Source organism: Coffea arabica, chromosome 11e (genome assembly GCF_036785885.1).
Source record: "Coffea arabica cultivar ET-39 chromosome 11e, Coffea Arabica ET-39 HiFi, whole genome shotgun sequence".
NCBI classification, from domain to species: domain Eukaryota; kingdom Viridiplantae; phylum Streptophyta; class Magnoliopsida; order Gentianales; family Rubiaceae; genus Coffea; species Coffea arabica.
In genome coordinates, this window is record NC_092331.1 from 55,202,373 (window position 1) to 55,222,369 (window position 19,997).

General features: G+C 35.5%; 1 protein-coding gene across 21 annotated transcripts; it reads left to right on the top strand.

Annotated features, from left to right (window-relative positions):
- Window positions 1–448: 448 nt before the first annotated feature.
- LOC113716407 (ATP-dependent DNA helicase homolog RECG1, chloroplastic/mitochondrial) lies at window positions 449–18,201 on the top strand. Of its 21 annotated transcripts, none has more exons than XM_072071850.1 (19): window positions 475–660; window positions 1,983–2,034; window positions 3,798–3,880; window positions 3,963–4,098; window positions 4,615–5,148; window positions 5,248–5,360; window positions 6,807–7,041; window positions 8,133–8,296; window positions 10,301–10,382; window positions 11,050–11,139; window positions 12,166–12,399; window positions 13,022–13,093; window positions 13,533–13,685; window positions 13,768–13,911; window positions 14,339–14,497; window positions 15,548–15,631; window positions 16,450–16,627; window positions 16,712–17,022; window positions 17,724–18,105. In XM_072071850.1, exons 2-19 carry the CDS (start codon window positions 1,996–1,998, stop codon window positions 17,814–17,816), a joined length of 2,904 nt encoding a protein of 967 aa, XP_071927951.1. In that variant the 5' UTR covers window positions 475–660; window positions 1,983–1,995; the 3' UTR covers window positions 17,817–18,105. The 21 variants fall into 21 exon arrangements, 20 of the variants coding, with proteins under 20 accessions (XP_027096534.2, XP_071927950.1, XP_071927961.1 ...); XR_011825084.1 differs by adding an exon at window positions 18,116–18,201 and having other exon boundaries at window positions 476–660; window positions 16,450–17,022; window positions 17,724–17,898; XM_072071851.1 differs by adding an exon at window positions 2,578–2,682 and having other exon boundaries at window positions 477–660; window positions 16,450–17,022.
- Window positions 18,202–19,997: the final 1,796 nt, after the last annotated feature.

Below are 19,997 nucleotides of genomic sequence, written 5' to 3' on the forward strand. Positions count from 1 at the left end.
TTAATGAACATATTTATGTAACTTTTCTTTTTTTTTTTTTATCTTAGATTGTTTAATTATATGTATTTCGGTTTTAAATAAATTACTAGCTAATACTCACAACATAATTTTAGTTAAAATTGAAATTCGAGTTTATCACATCCTCACATTAAACATCAACTGATTAACAATCATGATATAAATTGACGAATAAGAAGATTCTATTTTTCATGTAGTGTTGACAATTAAATTAATTTATGTACCAAAAAAATTTATAATTAGGGAAATTCGCTGGTACATTGTGCAAAGATAAGAAAAGCCAACCAGAAAAAAAAAGCAAAAGAAAATAAACTGAAAAAACGTATTTTGCCCAGGAAAAGCCCTCTCTAACCCCAAAAAAAAAAAAAAAAAAGGAGCAAGATGGAAGAAAAAAAAAAGACAAAGGTATTTAAGTGAGGACTGAAGAGGGATTTTGGAGTTTGCAAATTGCACCTTTGGATTCCCCAGTAAACAATCCTTAAACCCTGACAAGAAAAGAGGGGATAAAAGGACGTGTCCGATGTAGACAGCTATATGTAACAGAAATAGCTTCTTCTGCTCCAAATTATCAAACAGTCCAGGGTGAGTTCACTCACAGGCACATTTCTGCTATTACCTGCGGTAGTTAATTTAATATAAAAGGTACGAGTAGCGTCTTCTTATCTGCTAGCTGTTCAGAATTCAAAGCTTTAACTCTGAAGAGTCCATTATGTGCTTCATGGGTGAAAAATTCCTTATTTTGGGTTGCTTTTGTGCTTTGAATGTGAAAGATAGTTTCTTTTATCATGATGAATTGAACCCTTTTGGCTTTTGGATATATAGTCTCTGTTGTCTGAGTTCTTTGAACGTGAGTATATATTTGCTTAATGTCTAGGAGGTTCCAGTTTTGGATGAAATATTCAGCTTAAATTTGAGAATTATGTGGAGTTTAGAGCTTAAGATTTGATTCGGTATCTTCAATTGGAATGAGATTCCTTTCACCATTCTTGTTTGCCCTTTTACAAGGAAAAAAGAATTGACCGTTTTGCAAATTCGTAAATAGTAAGGACCCTGCTCTAGAACTGAATAACTGGCGGCTCAATTACAGTAAGCTGGTTGATCAATTGCCCAAGATATACTTAGTTTCCGTGTGGGCTATATATTGGCGAATTCCCCTTGAGGAAGGCATTAAGTTCTTGTCAATATGCTGATATTATTGGCCAAAATCTCAGCATTTGCCTGATTGCTTAGATAATAGGCTGATACTGCAATGGTGTCTATAATTGTTGGAATTGCTGCATGTTCAGGTCCTTGCAGTTTTAATTTTATGTAGAACGCTGCCAAAAGACCAGCAAATATGGGGTCCATCAGTGGGGAAGGTGATTTAAATTATCTGAATATTGGAACCTCAATGCCACAATTTTAATCAATAAAGGGTGGCAAAAGATTTAGCTTTCCACATCGCTTGTTATGCTCTATATTGGCTTGTTGACACAAAGTTTGGTTGGGTTTGCTAAACAGTTGCACGGCTTGAGGGTTGGAGTACACAATGAGCTAAGCATTAGGATAATTCGATTTATGATTGGGTCAGAAACAAACCTTCAATGAGATTAGTTCGCTTTGGTTTTGGTTTGGCTAGCAAGGATTCCTGTTATATTCTCAGTATTGACCTATTTACTCTAGATGCCTTTCTTGACTTGGTCACCTCTGAGTTGAGATGTTGCCTTTGATACACAAGTGCTAACTTTTGTTCCCTTTAAAGCAAAATAAAAGATAAGGTTGTGCGCCACTAGGATCTAATTGCAAAAGAAAAAGTGCTCTATCTTTGGTCCTTTTCTTCTTGTGCTGATTTATTATTTTTTTCAAGTCTTTCTACTGTCATTTAGCATTTTTATGTTTAGTTCATTCATAATAATATTTTCTTCACACCTTTTCATTTTTCAGGTTTAATATCTGTATCGTTGTTGTTCCACTTATTTGTGCAGGAGACATGTGCACATGGCAGTATCAGGATTGGTTGGGCAAGGTTGCTGTCAGGTAAAAGATACTATCACATTGTAGCCTTTATTCGCTGGTTCTCTGTTTTTCAATTTATTTACTCAAAAACATCAGAATAGTTTGTAACCCTGATGGACATAACATGAAAAAAGGTTCCTCTATCTCTTATTTAGCAAAGATAAAAGATAGATAAGGAATAATAGGAAAAAGATAGAATTGAATATCTGTACAAGCATCTTTTTAAATTGCATGAGAAATAATAGAAGTGATTTTAAATGATTGATGATGGATAATGTAGATAATAAAGAAATACAGTGCAATTGAAACGGAAAAATTTTTTAGACATGAAATTGCACTGGTAGGGAGTGATTCCAAATGGGTCATTGACATGAAATTTGAATAAAGTAACGCAACTGTTCTGTTTTTCATTGATGTAATACTAAGGCAACTTTTCCATTTGTCAGTGATGTAATACTTGGTAAATGGGCCTGTACATGTGTTTCAACATAGTAACACTATTAATGAAACTATCTGTGCATTTATTTTGGGAATTGTGTTCTTGAAACCACTGCTTTTGTTTAGTGTGAAAAGGCTTCGCAAAGATGCATCCTTATAGGGTATTAATCCTCGACCAGGGCAGTAAACCTCTTTGAACAGTGAGCTGGTGGCCAGATATACTCCAAATAAGTTTGTTTATTATTTATTTATTTAATCTTGTTTTTCAGTTCTCTTCACTCTCATATTATGCCTACTCCCGTTTCTGATTCACAGCTTTCATTAGTATTCTTTTTTGATTGGGAGTTCACCAATTTAAGTTAGAATTTTATATGGCTTTTTAGGCAACTCTTGTGCCCCTGAGAGGTACTATTTTGTGAGAACAAGTTGGTCATGCTACAGTCTCCTAAATTAACGGCATCAAATTGGCCAAAAAAAAAAAAATCATGGGCTTGGTCGTCCCAAATCCGTCCCTTTTCAGTAATATAAATAATCATTTAACTCTTCTTTGATTAATTTGAAAGCTCCCTCATAGAATTTATGACTACTAAAATGTCTGAATTCCATGCTATAAATGGAAGAAGTTTATAAACCATGTCTATGTCACAAGCTTGGGGCCAACACTTTTAACTAGAATTAAGTCAAAGAACACACAAAATGAATGCCTAACAGGACATTTTCAGACTGGCTCAGCAATATCATCTCCTGACTTAGCTCAGTTACGGGTTATTTCTAATTTGAGAGGGATGGATTGCTGTATATTTTTGTTCAACATAAGATGGCATAGCTTTCTTCCCTAGTTCCATTCTGGTTAAAGTTTTCATTCTTTTGCCCTCGGAGTGCAAAAGCTTTGACTTGAATGACCTTAAAAGACTCTTCTTTCCTCTATTCTGGTGGTGCTTGTAGTAACAAATTTCTGGTACATTCTGCATTGTGGCTTATTCTGCTGTCACTTTGCCCTTTGGCTTATATGTTTTGTAGAGGTATTATTTTGTCTTGTCTTGTTCCCTTTTGTGAATGACAGCACCAGTGCCTTTCTGTGGCTCGTGCAACCAATCGTGGATTCCTATTTTTTTTATGAACTTAAGGACTATCCTAGTTGCTATAAATTATACACTAGAACGTAAAAGTTCATTTGAACTTTGTAATTTTAACATTTCTACAACATGCACAGAAATGTTTGTCTATTGTGTTTAAGTTTGTTTTAATTTTTTTAAAAATTATGAAAATACTATTTCAAATGCTTTCTTTCCTGTTTTATTACCATGCATGGATGAGTTGGATTGAAGTTGAGTTCTATCCTGCAGTGTTTAGCTAAACAGTTCTCGAGATTGCCAGTTACTTTGGAAGTTGGGAGAGGTTTTAGGAATGTTTTGGTTGGAAATATGAGGTAAAATTGGTAATACTATATTCAACTGAATATAGTTTTTTGTAACCATTTGTTAATCAGGGCCTCTTGCAATGATAAGCAGGTTCAGTAATTTTTTCTTTCCAAAGATTTCAAACTTGTATTTTCGGTCGAAGCATAAGTCATCTGGAAACTTTCTGGAGAAAGTTGATGCACAGAGGAAGGCTAAATATCCTGATCGTTCAAAGTTGCTCGAAAAGGTGTGTGCGCATTGGCTACCTGTCCACAACTGTTGCTCCTGCATTTTAGCACTTTGCATACATCTTCACTTTCATCCTTTATGTCAGGCATGTACCTTGTTAGTTTGCAAGGCATGCCCTTAGATCTTTTATGTCTATTTGAAAATGATATTACTTTCATGTAATGGAAACTGGATTTTTTATTATCAAATACAAAGATTGCTGAAAAATTCAAGAAAGGGAAGACAAACTATCAGTATTTAGTAATATAGATTATTGACAAGATCATTTAGTTCATGTACCCAATTCTGAGTTCTAATCCTTCTGGAGCTAGTCCAACTAAGCTAATACTCATTGTATAGCAGTAATAATATTGAGAAATCAGAGTCTTTGTGATATTTGTTAGCTTGAAGGTTGCTTAGTTTTTCACATGATTACTACATTTACAGTTTCCCTTCCGATTTTAAAGTTAGTGGTATCTGATTTTTGCCATCTAAAGGGGATTTTTTTTATTATCTCAATCTGATTTACCTTTAGGTAACTGTCCTTCTTGGTTATGATGGCATTGATGACTCGATAGACAATGAACTATGTGAGAAGTGTAATGGTGGAAAAGATGATTTTGATGTCTCATTGGCTTGTAAACGTTTCCCATCCATATCATTGGGTTTCTTTCCACCGGTGGAATTGTATGATGAAGCAACATGCAGCTCCATGGATGAAGGCCTTTTAGCATCTCAGCTTTATCAACAATTTCTAGCCAATTCTAGTGAGCCTAAGTTGGTTGAACCTGATTCTCTATATGAGACATGGACATCTTTATGTCCGGGAAGAGAAGATGGGAACTCATCTTCTTTAACGGAACATATGCATTCAGGGTCACCAACTTTGAAGCCAAAGGCAGGAAGCAACTTAGAATTCCATCTTGACGAACCTGTCAGTGCTACCACTATGCTTGAGACACAAAATACTGCTGCACCAATGCAAGATATTCTTGATAGATCCATAAATTGCATTCCTGGACTCACTAAAAGGCAGTATAGTCAGCTGGAAAACTGCGGCTTCCACACGGTGGGCATTGTTTTAGATTATAGCTTTGACATTTGTGATTTCAACCTGCAACTAATTGTTGTTGTTCTTGATATATTTTTTTTAACATTTTGGTTGTAGCTGCGGAAATTGCTGTACCATTATCCTCGAACATATGCCAATCTACAAAATGCAGAAGTCAGCATTGATGATGGGCAGTATTTGATTTTTGTCGGGAAAATATTATCTTCAAGGTCCTGCCTAGATTTGTAACTGATTATGTATTCATCTGGCTTGGAATGATTAATGACCATTCTAGAAATTTTCCTATGCATTGAAATATATACATAATAAAGGCTTGTCAGTAACTAAGATTGAGCTTCCTGCTTTTTGAAATTTTACTTGGAGTTTGTAATCCAGTTTCTTAAATATAATTGGATCAGGAAAATTTTTGAAGAGAATATTCAACCCCTGTCCTGTTTTATATCTGTCCAAATATGAGTATTTGAAAGATGAATGCATTCCAACCACAAACCCAATAAACTTAGAAACCTTGGCTGAGTAATAAATCTGCTAAATGTTTTTGTTCTTCTTCATCTTGTTCTGACCCTGTTTTTCTTAGAAAGTCCTCTCCCTGATGTTAAGGAACAGAAAGTTCTTATTCAGCATGAATATGCTACTTGCTATTCTAGATTTCTTTTAGTAAAACTCATGCATGTATTTTACATTTCTATATCTTTTTTCCTGGACTTAAGCTTAAAAATCCTCGATCTTTAGCACCTGAAAACCCTCACTCCTGCTTTCTCTTAGGATATGGAATTGCGCAATTGCGTTTATTTTACTCTTCAATGCTGTCAATACATAAAAGCGCCAATTCATGTTTGAGGTTTTAAATATCTATTTAGACCATTCTTGACTTTGCATAATCAGAGTTTAAAATACCCAGCAGAATGGGTCTATTTTCCTTGACTCAACTCCGTTCTGCAACAAAAATGAGATTTTTTATGCCGTTTACATCACACTTCTTTTAGCTGAAGATAAAGATTATAAAAGTGGTTAACTGAAATTTCACCATATTGATTGGGATAAAAGTTAAGGTTAACGAATATGGGACATCAGTGCTGCTGAAATTTCATGTAGACAGGATAATATCACTGGAAATATCAATGATCTTATTGGCAAACCACCTTGTCTAAATAATTTCAGTTAAAAAGGTAGAAAATTGAATTTTTAATTTATAATAAGGTCTACCTGCTAAATAATCTACTCGGTGATTTTTTTCAAGCACTAATATGTTTTACTTTCAATTAATCTGAGTTAGATAATTTAAGTCAAGCTTCAAGCCTAATAACAAAGGGTGCAACTTGTAGACTTAAAATTCTACTTCTGATCTAGACATATTCTTTCTGCATTGATTAATCTTTTCAGGTTGAGAACCCTCGTTTCTCTGCAATTCTTATGTATGAGGATTTCCTTTGAACATTTTGGTTTTGATTTCACAGTACATTTAGGCATAACATGTAACTTAGAAGTGTTTGATACAAAATACATACAATGCAATAGGAATGATTAAGTTAGTGACTATTGTATATTTATCCTTTCACTTGTTACTTAGGAGTTTTGTTTTGCTTTGCATCTGTAGAATCAAGTAGCAGGACTCGAACTGTTTTAATAGTTTGAAAACTGTGTTTCTCTTGCAGGGGTATTAGAGCTGGTTATTCATTTTCATTTCTTGAGGTTGTTGTTGCTTGTGAAGTTATGCAAAATGGGTCAACCTCTGAATGCATTGTAGATGAAACTGAAAGCAGGAAATTGAGAACAATACATTTACATTTGAAAAAATTTTTCCGTGGTACTCGCTTCACATACCAACCTTTTCTAAGAAGTCTTGAGTCAAAGCACAAGGAGGGAGATGTTGTATGCGTTAGTGGTAAGGTGAGGTTGTTAAACCTAATGTTTTGCGCTATTCTTGTTCTTTCTCAATATTATTGACATGAATACTGCTTTTATTTTTGAGATTATTTCCTTGGAATAGTCAAAAGAGGCATGACTGTGACTCCATAAATTGGATTGCATGCAGTGACTTTCTTGCTTTTGTGTTGAGAGTAACCATAGTAGTTGTTTCAGTGATGCGTTCTTGCAGTCTTTGAATTTTCATTTGGTACTCAAAAACTTCTTTTTTCCTAATTAATGGTAAAGCTTGACTATGCCTTGTCTGTGTAAGTTCACTTCAAGCTTGTCGCCCAACCCGAAGTTGTGAATTCTGATGCAATAAGTGTTGCTTGGTGGATAATAAGATTCCTGTTGCTAAAAGATGTTTGTCATGGCCACGTTCTGTAGCATAAATTTGAAAAAAACGGGTAATTTTGTTACCAACAAGTAACTTCATTCGTTGAGTCTTTCTGTTTTACAAATATGCATAGTTGTAAACTTCCTTAACTCATAATCGTTACTTGTTTTCCTCTGGGGTAAAAATAATTATAACGAGAGACACATCCAGTTGGATCAGACATTTTCCTGATTAAATTCTATCTCATATTTTGCCTGCATTTGTCTCAATTTAGGTTTTGAATTCTGTTGTATATTATTCTAGAGGAAACAGAATTTCATTTTTCCAGTAGCACGGGAGTTCCTACTTTGGCAAGCATCCAACTGAATCAGACATTTCAGTGATTAAATCCGTCTCTTATTTGCCCGTACCAACTTCAATCTGGATTTGAATGTTGTTGTAATACTAATCTAGAGGAAATGGAATTTCAATCATTGATAGTACAGGCATTCCCAGACTTTCAACCAGCCACCTTCTTGGTCGTCCTGCTCATAAGATGTGACAAGGAAGAAGCATAGTAGCTTAACAATGATAGAACATGACAAACCATTTGGCTGGTGGTTGGATGGACTTAGAGGCCACTATACATACTTTGTAGTGGTTGTCATTGTTTGCTGGTCTCCTGCATCTTTTAGAGTATGTCCTGTTGCTTGTGATTTTGTATTCAAAAGCTTGAATTTAACGGCTTGTTTTGCAGGTGCGCACAATGCGTACAAAAGATCACTATGAAATGAGGGAGTACACTTTGGATACACTTCAGGATGAAGAAGATTCATCCACCTGTGGCAAAGAGACTCTTTACCCTATATATCCCTCGAAAGGAGGATTAAAACCAAACTTTCTTAAAGATATTATCTCAAGGTTTGCATACTTAGTTCTTGTCATGCTGAAAAAAAATTTCCTGGTATGAGAAGATGGATTCAAAATTTATTCTGTCAGAGCCTCTTTGTGTTCTTAATTTATCTGGAACTTCTGGGTTGAAGGACCTTGGATCTGGCGAATTTTTCTTTCTTTGCTGCTTTCTTATTCTTTGTTCTCCTTATGTTGGGGCTAATTTCTTTGTTAGCATCTAGCATAGAAAAGAGATTGTATCTGATGAAAGATATCTAAGCTATTCTGTCTGCATAACTGTTTCTTGAATTTTGAAGTTTTCCTTTTATTTTATCTATAAGGAGATAAAACATTATATAGATGTTAAGTAGTGATAGCTATGTTTCTTTCTTCTGTTTTGCTTTGCTTCCCTCATTCTGGTCCTTTTTGTGCTTATTTATTATTATTTTCTAATCCATCATATTCTCTTCATGCCATTTTGTACGAGTATTTGTACTTTCGTTAAATCTGAAAGTGTTTACAATCTTAAATTTTAATTTTACCTTTTTGTCAGTCTTTTTTCCTTTCACCTGTTTCATTCCTCCTCTAGCTTGCTAACTATCAGCGTTGTTCTTAGTAAATTACAAACTCTTTGAGACACCTTTTGAATAAATCCAGTAATACTTGATCCTTTATATTGTTCTTATATTTCTTCTACACTACATTTGCCAAACTGCAATTCAGGACCTTATTTCCTTTTTCTGTTGACACCCGTCTGGTGGTGCTAACCCATGACTTTTTGTCAATACTTCTAGTTGCCGCTACAAATTTGCAGTTATAATGCTTTGGGGTTCATAGGCTTGAAAGGGAAAAGACTTGGTGATTTAGATTTTTGTAGTGATCTAAGTTAGGATCTTACTGGATCCACAACTGTTGAAGTTTGTTTGAATTTATGTTCCCTGATCAGGTCTATGAGTTGTAATGGTCCATTTGGCTAGAGTTTGCTGTATCTAATTTGCTGGAGGACAAAGCTGCTGGGCTTAATGTTGCTATGGACTTTTTGCAAATTGTTCAGAGATCATTTAGAGTTATCTCATATAATCAGATCAAGTTTAATGCTATAGTGGCACGTATGAAAGTTCATCATCTGTAAATCTTGCTTCTTAGGATGATAGCCTTTTAGAAGTCTGGCTATAGTCTGCTTAATTGGTTTGTAGCTCAAAACTGTTTGATGATCTGTTCTAATGATTTTGGATGGAACTCCTGTTGCTATCCAGGTTGTGAGGATTTGGATCAAAAAGGTGTTAATGGTCCTATATTATAATGTAAGGATAGGCATGGGTTATTAGGTTCTACCTGTGAGAAGACAGCTTTTGGTTAAAGGTGAATTATTGTTGTAGTTTTCCTAATGATGGCTGTTATTTCAAATGCTTGCTTTTGATGTTTCTAAAGGGCTCAAATTAGGTGCTTTGCTATTGCCTTGGTAGTAGTTGATGCTCATCATAAATTGCTGATGCTTATGAGCAATAGCTGCTAATTCAGCGAAATGGTCATAGTCCTAATGTAGGGAATTTGAGGATGAGATTTGGCATCTGTAGCTAGCAAATGTGCTGATATCTTAACTTAGAAAATGCTTTGTTTTTATCAAATCCTATAAGGAATCCCAGGTTTGAGATTTATATCTTAAAGATGATAAGTTTTAAATGCGTCTTACAGGTTACAAGATGAATTTGTGGCAATACAGGTATTTTTAAGAAATGAAACAGTAGAACTATAAATAATTGTGTTGCATTACAGTACCCCATCATTTAGTTCAATGTACAGAAAGAGTTGTGAGCAATTTATCTAGAGCTGCTAATGATGTCTGTTTGAGTTACGCATGAAGTCGTCCAACTTTTTGTTGGGGAGATTGTCTAGTCAACCATAGAAGACTTCTTGTTTGAGGATAAATGCTCCTTTTGTGATATATTTTTCTTCTTCTCAGTTGAATGTGAAATTCCGATTGCTGATTTACTTATATTATCCACTAAGTATTATTTGTTTAATCTCTTTCAGAGGGTTACTAATATTGCCTCCCAATATTGATCCTATTCCTGAAGTTATACGAGAGGATTTTAAACTTATATGCCTTCGTGATGTAAGCAGCTACTTGTCTTTCTGATCAGTATCATTTTTGATCGATGGTTTATCTGTGTTTCTGTGATTTTTTTCCATTGGGTGTGTTACCAGTTCTTATGATATTGAAAACAACAATCTGAGTGACTGAAAATAACTTTTACATAAACCAAAAGGCTTAGTTGGAACTTTACGTGAAAGTCTGATATAGTTATGGTTGATTGGCTGGAAGGGCAACCATGTTGAAAGTAGGCTGAAATATTATTATTTAATTCACAAATCATGGCTGTGATAATTCTTAGTGATTGACAATTGACTTGTCAGATCAAGAAAACTAGTCATGTGACATTTTCTAACCTGTTCCTTGTCAGGTTGATTTTATTGTCCGTTGAAGTAGGTTTTATTCTTTTTAAGAATTTAGATAAGGATGCTGCCATTTATTAAGCATGCATGATGTATGCAGGCACAGACTTCTACTGTTGACCGAGTCCTTGAGACTGACTATCTTTTCCATTATTTGTCATTTCTCTAAATGCAACTGGTTCTCTCACCATGTTGTTGTATGACAGAATTGAGACTCACAATCTACTTCATACAGATAACTAATAAAGGAAGTGTAGCGTGGAATGTACAGGATAATTCTACTTGATCAGTGTAGTCTCAGGATTAAAGTTGTATTGATGTTGTAGGCATATACTGGAATTCACCAGCCAAAGAATCTAGCTGAGGCCGATTCAGCTCGAAGGAGGCTTATATTTGATGAGTTTTTTTATCTTCAGGTAAGGTCACTTACCGTCTGTCTCATACTGAAATCATATTATACTTAGCAAGAAATAATAGTTTTTCAGTTTTATTGATTTCTTGGACCAGTAACCTGAATCCTCTACCATTTCTTAGAAAATTTTGATTGTATAACTCTACTTTCTCTTGTTAGAGCTGCAGACAACTAGCCACATTTACAATCCCCATTTTCAATTTGACCTGACTTGTTTAGATTACCCACTTTTTTCCTTCATTTTTTTCTGTTTTTTTTTTTTTTCAACGGGTGTACAAGATTAAGACCTGCTGTATTGGCTCTATTGAGCTTTATAAAATTTGGCCTTGTTTCAGGTAAAGTCATAATTCAAGATTGAACGTGACTTAGCAGATTCCATCTTTGCATGTAATTGAGTCTGGGATTGTTCTTAATTATTTTGTTTCTAAGCTGAGTGTATTTCCCTGTAAGCTTGCAGTAACTCTTGAAATTCAAGTCAATATGCACATTTCATCTGACAAGTACATAAATTATTTTTAGTAACCATTGTTGGAATTGTTAAACAAAAGATGAATACTATAGATCTGCCTGACAGTTCTTGCCTAGGAAGGACTTCCAATTTGAATTTGTTGAACATACTTGATTTGTTTAAATACCATAGACGGGGTTTTAGTAGATAACTTGAATTTCCTTCATCAAGAACTTTGTTGCATCAGCTTGAAATTTGAGATAATTAAAGAGAATGAGGTGCTGAGTTGATCAACGTTTCATGTTGATCCTTTGCCCTAAAAACCCTTCTTCTGATAGGGAAAATATGTTTCTTAAAGATTCTTCTAGCTGAAAATTTTCCTACACAATTGAAGATTCACTTACGTGAAACTTTTTAGTCATTGTTTATATTGGCCTTTTTGTGGCTCATGTTTCATTAAAGAATTTCTGCTGGGTCTATGGTTGATAGTGTAGTCTTTGCTGGTATAAGATTACCTTCCAGGCATAGGGGTATGTTGACTCAAATATTTCTAAATTCTGTCCCTGAATTTTATTCTTTTAGTTGGGACGGCTGTATCAAATGCTAGAAGGTCTCGGTACCAAACTAGAAAAAGATGGCTTACTGGATAAATACAGGAAACCTGAACTTAATGCTGTACTTGTAGAAGACTGGTCTACTCTGACCAAGGAGTTTTTTAAGGCTTTGCCATATTCCCTGACACCCAGTCAGCTAAGCTCCGTGTCTCAAATTATTTGGGATCTAAAGCGACCTGTCCCAATGAATCGACTACTGCAGGTCTGCTCCTCTTCCCCCCCCCCCCCTCCCCCTTCTCTCTCTTTGTTCTGTTGTCATGTTTTCTCATGCGAATGCCCCTGATGCTTGTGGAAGTAATCATTATATAAAAGTAATTGAAACTCAGTGTCAGTTTTCAAAGTGGCAATGAAACTAAATCTGAATTTTTTCTAAAGGACTACTTTTCCATTGACTGATCATTTATGTGGATAATTGTGGGATGTAAATATGCTTTACCAAGATGGCATTGCTAATATCAGCTGGTGCATTTTGTGGGTTAATTCTGCATGAGAAGCATGAAGGATTTGAATGGATGCTTCTCCTACATCAGTATTCCAGGATTTTTCTTAAACAATTTATCATCTAGCAATGGTAGTGTATAATATAATTCATGTTCTTTGTGGCCATTTAATAATAGTTGATTGTTAAATTGATTGAGCATCAAGAATATTTATGCTTAGTTTATTTACTGCTTTGCTAGTGGTCGCATTATCTGTTTCAGATAAAAGCTTTATTAGTACAAACTTGTACATTAACAAAGTTGATACCTATGTGAGGTTTCAGTAATTGTCACTTCACTGAATCTTTTTATACGGTTGACAGTTTGAAACTTCTTTCTTATCAGGGGGATGTTGGATGTGGGAAAACCATAGTAGCCTTTTTGGCATGTATGGAGGTTATTGGCTCAGGGTATCAGGTATGCGTTTGTGAGATTTTGCACTTTTTTATTACATCCCAGATCGAGTATTTCCCTAGGGCGCATTGTATACCTCAAGTATGCAAAAAAAAGTTTTGAGGTTACCCTTTATTAAATGGATCATGAGTTGAAAATATTTTAGTAGATGGTTAACGCTTTCATGCTAAGATCGAAGTTGGTCCTCCGTATTTGATACAGTTATTTATTTAACTTGAAATAGCATGGAAAAAGGATCCTATATTCACAGAAATGACACTTAACTCTGGACAACTCAAAGTGGAAAGAGAAATCTCCATGTTGGATACATTTTTGGTGTTGACTAACATTATTATTTGAGTGGAAGTTTGGTATCTTTTATTCTGCCCAAGCAATTTGCAAAACTTTGTTCCATGAATTCGATGCGAAAAATAATGATTGGACAGCTATTTTCCATTTATAGGCAGCTTTTATGGTTCCAACTGAGTTGCTTGCTGTTCAGCATTATGAGCATCTTCTTAAATTGCTAGAGAATATGGAGAACCGCCAAATGGCACCATCTGTTGTTCTGTTGACAGGCTCAACCTCGTCAAGGCAGTCAAATATCATTCGTGAGGCAAGATTTGAAGATACCACTCATCTTTCTTTATTTATTATTTCAGTTTCTAACGGGTTATGTTCCCTTAATTGGTTTCCAGGGTCTCAAAAATGGAGATATCTCTTTGGTCATTGGTACCCACAGTCTAATAGCTGATAAAGTAGAATTTTCATCATTACGCATTGCTGTTATAGATGAGCAACACCGGTTTGGTGTTATTCAGAGAGGACTGTTTAACAGCAAGGTAGTCTTTGCAGAGAAAAGTGTTTTACCTATCAATAATGAGATAAGTTCTTCACACTTGGCATGCATTTGAAGCTCTGAGCTTGCAAAATTGTGGCAAGGAGTTAGTATAGAGGTGCTAGAGGGTTAATATGGATAATGTGGGAATAATTGGATGAGTTTCATAGTTAATCTGATCAGAAGAAACATAAGAAAAATTGAAAGACAGTAACAACTAGAATATCACTGTTTGACGATGGTTAAAGGCATCGGAAGTATAGCAAAGTGGAAAGTTTCTTCAGTGGTCATTTCTAGTCCTTACAGAAACTAGAAACTTAAAACAATGAGATTCCCACCTAGATATTGGTTTTTATATGCTTTAGCAAATTGCTTGGAATGTTTCCTTTTGATGTGTGTTGATTATATGATTGGGGCTTATAATGTTTCAGTTATACTTCAACCCTGCAAGTTTAAAGCTGGAATCAGCTAAGTCAGATGACTCCTCGAAAGGGGACAACATTATGGCTCCGCATGTTCTTGCTATGTCAGCTACTCCTATTCCAAGGACTCTTGCTCTGGCTTTATATGGAGACATGTCCCTTACACAAGTATGTGGAATTATATATTTTTCTTTCCAAATTTTATACCATCAGATTCAATGCCACATCAGATGCCGCTAAATTTATTCCATGTATCTTCTTTTTTAGTTTTTCTACATGTTTGCAAAAGGAAAATCGGTGTAAAACCAGCATCTGCGGCTTTCATGTTTCAATACCATCAGGAATAGTGCAGTTTTGTAAGCGATACAAAACTCTATGCAGAAAATGAAGTCTCTGTTCATGAACACCTGATTTCTGTGGGTAGATGAGTGCCAAATAGAAACCAGTGCTCATTTTTAATTATATGGATAAAAAGGCAGGTAGAAGACATAACTGATATCTTGTTTGCTGTCAGGCCTTGATTGACTTCTAAAACCTCTTGATTGTCCCGATTCCAATATACATTGCATTGTTAGGTGATTTATCTTAATTTGTATTGTGTGCTGTGCTTTTGTTGCCTGCTTGGATCTGGTCTTCATCTGCCTTCACCCCCCGCCCCCAGGAAAAAAGAGACAAAAAATCAAAATTATTCATAAGCTGACAGTTGGAGAGGCATAATGTATGTTCCAGTGTCTTCCACTCAAGCATTTTTATGTTAGTCGGTGAGGAGACTCAAGTTTAGTCTGGATAATATTGGATTCAGTTTTTTGATCCTGAACCTTAACGTGGACCACCATGTGTGTAAAGTGGACAAGAAGGAAAAGCTTTAAACATTTTATGCCTTGTTTCCAAATTTTTGGTTCCAGATAACCTGTTCTAGTGTAGAAGTTCATTTTCTGGGACAACACTTTGACCTATCCACCTTAAACCAATTTGTCCGCTGGTTAAAGTGGAAAGAAACATAAAATACAAAGGATCAAGAATGATGAGTAAAGTCACATTAAGCATCTCAGTTCGAGCAGATTCAAATACTAAATTCTGAATGCTTGTTTTCTTTTAGCTTGAAAATCTTCAAGATGAAGTTGATAACTTATACATTAGTTAGTTACTGTTCTTTGTTTTTCTTTGTTGCCCACTAATCCACCTCTTCCAAAACATGAAAACAAATTCATATGACAGATCACAGATCTACCTCCAGGAAGGATACCTATTGAGACGTACATTATTGAAGGGAATGAAGATGGCATTGAGATCGTCTATAAGGTAAAGATCCTTCTTTGGCAAATTGATAGCATCTTTTAAGCATAGGAATCAACTTATCCTGGACAAGAGTTTTAAAGTGACCCTCTCGTGATCTGTTGGTATAAAAATTCTGGAAATGTACTACAAGGTTTCTTTTATTGGTTCTGTGTTCTGGAAAAAGCAGAGATAAAGAGAAAATGGAGGTAATCTAGGAGTCCCATGGGAAAGTATGTTGTCGTCTAGAATCTAATAGCTTACATTGTTGAAGTTAATCTTGTGCTATCTCTGCCAAAGCTGACATTGAAATTGAAATTTAAAATATCCTAATGCAGAAATATAGATCTTTGTTTGATGGCAGAGCTGCTCAAAGTCCAAGGATAAGAACTTTGTTGGAGGGCACTTCCTTGAGAACTAAGATGTTGGGCATCTTGCCCTGCGCTTACTTCCAGGATAGCCTTAAGAATGGGTCCAATACCACTTTGTTTTGCTCTTCTTCTCTACTGTTGTTTGAATGACTATGCATCCATAGGATTACTGATACTGAAGAACATTTTTTAACAGTCTATCTGTAAACTTAGGCTCCAATGCATTTAGGTCTTGCAGAGAGGAAATAGTTTGCAGGCTATGCAACTAGGAAGAACAGTTCATTTTAATCAGTTCTTCTTTCTTAAAACATACCATGGGCTCTGAAGGGAATAGTTTGCAGGCTATATGACTAGGAAGAACTGTTCAGTTTAATCATCACTTCTTTCTTAAAAGAAATACCATGGGTTCTGATTTTGGTGCTCAACATTCCGCTAGGACTTGTTTACCTAATTCTGTATTGTAAATTGCAACAGATGATGCTGGATGAATTGGAAGCAGGTGGAAAAGTATATCTTGTATATCCAGTAATAGAGCAATCTGAGCAACTGCCGCAGCTTCGTGCTGCTTCAGCTGACCTTAAAACCATATCCAGTAGATTTGCGGGCTATAATTGCGGGTTATTACATGGAAAAATGAAAAGTGACATGAAAGGTGAAGCACTAAGACGATTTAGATCTGGAGAAACAAATATTCTACTTTCAACGCAAGTGATTGAGATTGGTGTTGATGTTCCAGATGCATCTATGATGGTTGTAATGAATGCTGAGAGATTTGGGATAGCTCAGCTTCACCAACTTAGAGGGCGAGTTGGACGTGGTGATAGGAAATCTAAATGTATTTTAGTAGCATCCACCCCAAGTAGCTTGAATCGTTTGAAGGTGTTGGAAAAATCATCTGATGGTTTTCAGCTTGCAAGCATGGACCTCGTCCTTCGAGGACCTGGGGACTTACTTGGTAAAAAGCAATCAGGACATCTTCCAGAGTTTCCTATTGCTAGATTAGAGATAGATGGAAACATCCTACAAGAAGCACATCTTGCTGCACTGGTGAGTAATTTTTAACTTCCCTTTTCTATATCTAGTTGGTATGATATTTTCCTATATGAACCGATTCCACAAGTATGCATCTGCTTATGGTAGCGAGCAATATTATTTGTCAGTTTAAGTTTTGTGTCAAAATGAACACGAAATTTAGAGCTTATTCACGGTGCAGTAATGGGGTTCAAATGATACATGGAGTGCAACCCTCAAAAGTTTTCTAAGTATGATTTGGTTTCTCTAGAAACAGAACGAGGGTCAACTGTTGTTCTATTCATAAAAGTTCAGTGTGTTGGGATGAGCAAATTCGCAAGTCTTGCACTGGCATCGTTTAGAAAGTATCTTGGATTTGACCTTATAAGTAGCTATTTAATTCAATTCAAAAGAAGCACCGTTACAGCTAATGCACCTGTTTGTAAAGTGCAATTCAGAGTGATTGGGTTCTCAAAATGACACACTCATTTGTACATCAGGGGAACATCTACCTCGTAAAGAACCTATAACTATATGAAACTCACCCATGAGCTAAACACATTTATTTTGGGGGTTGGGAATCTATCACTGAAAGGTTTCTTCGCATGTAAAACTTTCTAACTATTCGGGTGAGATTATGGAATGGCTAGCACATGTGACTTGCATGCGAAGAGTATCTGATGCACTTAAATTTAACCTAGCGTTTACAGCCTCTGATTGCTTTGCTGTTTATGCAGAAAATCTTGGGAGAATCTCACGATCTGGGGAGCTTCCCTAGTCTTAAAGCTGAGCTTAGCATGCGACAGCCCCTTTCTCCTCTTGGTGATTAACCAACGTGCATCTGCCACTGTGTATATCATCGACATGTAATGCTATGCAGGCCTACAAGGACAAAAGGGCCTTGAGAGTGTGGTATGCTTCGCCTGGTTACCTTATGCAGATCTACTGTTAGTATACATCTTGCATGAACATTCTTGCTTGCACATGTCTGTGTATATATGTTTGGGAATAGACAAAGTTTGCAAGTTAAAAGAGTTTTGCAGCAACATACAACTGGGCTCTAATATGACTTTTGTACATTTTTGTGTATTATATGGTGAACAATCACTTCACTTTTTATTTGTCCTAGGACAATTGATCCATGACGGGAAGTAGAAGAAAATTATGAACAGAAAGGTTCTACTTGAAATAAATAGCAGGTGTAGTTTGCATTTAGCTGATGATCAGCTTTTGTAATTGAGGAAAGTAACCAAAAGATGTACAGGAACACATTTCTAGACTACTGCTTAGCTCTGTTAAATTCACAGCAGGGAAGGGGTTGAATCTAAGAAGCACGAAAGGGGAGGGGGATATGAAGAATCAAAAGATGAATATTTTGTTCTTTTGTTGTATTTGTCAAATAAGGATAAACACAATGAAAATTTTAACGAATTTGTTAGCAGATCCTATTCATGAACAAAACTTTAAGTTGCATTTAACAGCAGGTTGCAAACATTCCGATTCGATTTTGTGGCTGTACCTTCCTCTGCAAAAACATACAAATACATATCAAAATTTAAGTTGCAAATTGCTGAAAATAAAAGTTTGCAATTATATGAATTCTTATATATATTTATTTATTTCAGAAGAAAATACTAAAAACATCAAGTGCACTAATAACTTTGATGACTTCTTCCAACGTAAACTGAAATTCTCCCTTACAAATCAAAATTATCATAATCTGTTTACTAAACTTTTTCTGCTAAAAATACAGCATTCGATCAGAAAAAACTTTAGGCTAGGCATGCATCGCCCTACACTAACACTTCGTTTCTTAAAAGAAACTTTTTTTCCCTATTAGATTCGGAGTCAGATGTATAATGAGAAGTGTCCAACATAGATTTACTCGAGCATATAACAAGAAGGCAACGAGCTGAGTTCAGACAAAAAAAATAGAAAGGATCACCAGTTGCAGTGGTTCCTACAGGCTTATGGCCATAATTCTAATTTGCCCATCATCTGATTCTTGAAAGATACTTTCGCTATCGAGATACACTGACATGCATGGTTGTATTTGGATGGGCATGTTTGCCGCAGACATGTTTTGAAAGCTTTCAGACATGGTTCCATTTGGATGGGCGTCAACTATTTGACACTCAAATGAAACTCGGTTCGGTAAGAGTAATTATTGAAGTCGAACATAAGTGTGTCTTTAAAGCTTGTAAACGTTGTTAGGTAACTACATTTTTATCCTTCTTGAAGGATGAATCAAACTATTTGATAATAAAATAGAGGTTGATTTAATAAGAACTCGTTTAAAATTTGCTCATAACGGCGTGATTGTATATGAAAAGAAAATGAAAAGATTATAGTTCAATTATTCAAAGAAACTTCATATTTGTGACTTCACAAAACATACATAGCTCCTTGGCAAAACAAATTTTCCTTGCCACTAATGATAACATATTGTACATGAACATTATGGTATTGACATCCCAACCAAAGCATTCTATTGAGTGATTGAAGAAAATATATTGGGCCATAGCTACTGCATAAACACGACTATTCCCTACTTTTTTGTTAATATAAAAAATTTAATTGAGTTCGATTTGATCAGCGTCATCAAATAAATCGTATTTTCAAGATAATAGATCCTTTACGGGAATATCAATCAATCTCTATATGTAGAGATGCTAGACATTATACTATTATTATGCAACCGCTGCTTGCAATTATTACACCCCAAATCCGGCAAGAAGTCGGCAAGAGAGGAAAATTAAGCAGTTCATATGATTTTGTCATTCTGATTCAATTGGACATATCACGCATAGGGGGAAGAAATTTAGATGCAGCAAAACAATTTGTAAATAATAATATATTTGGTGGTATGATGGACCTACATGTAATCCACTGATGCCACACATCACGATTCACGATGCAGGAAAAATGGTGCAATGCCACAAAGGTGCAATCAAAAATCAAAAAGATCAGACGGCAGGGACGACATCCAAGAAGACAGTTGGGTCCCCATT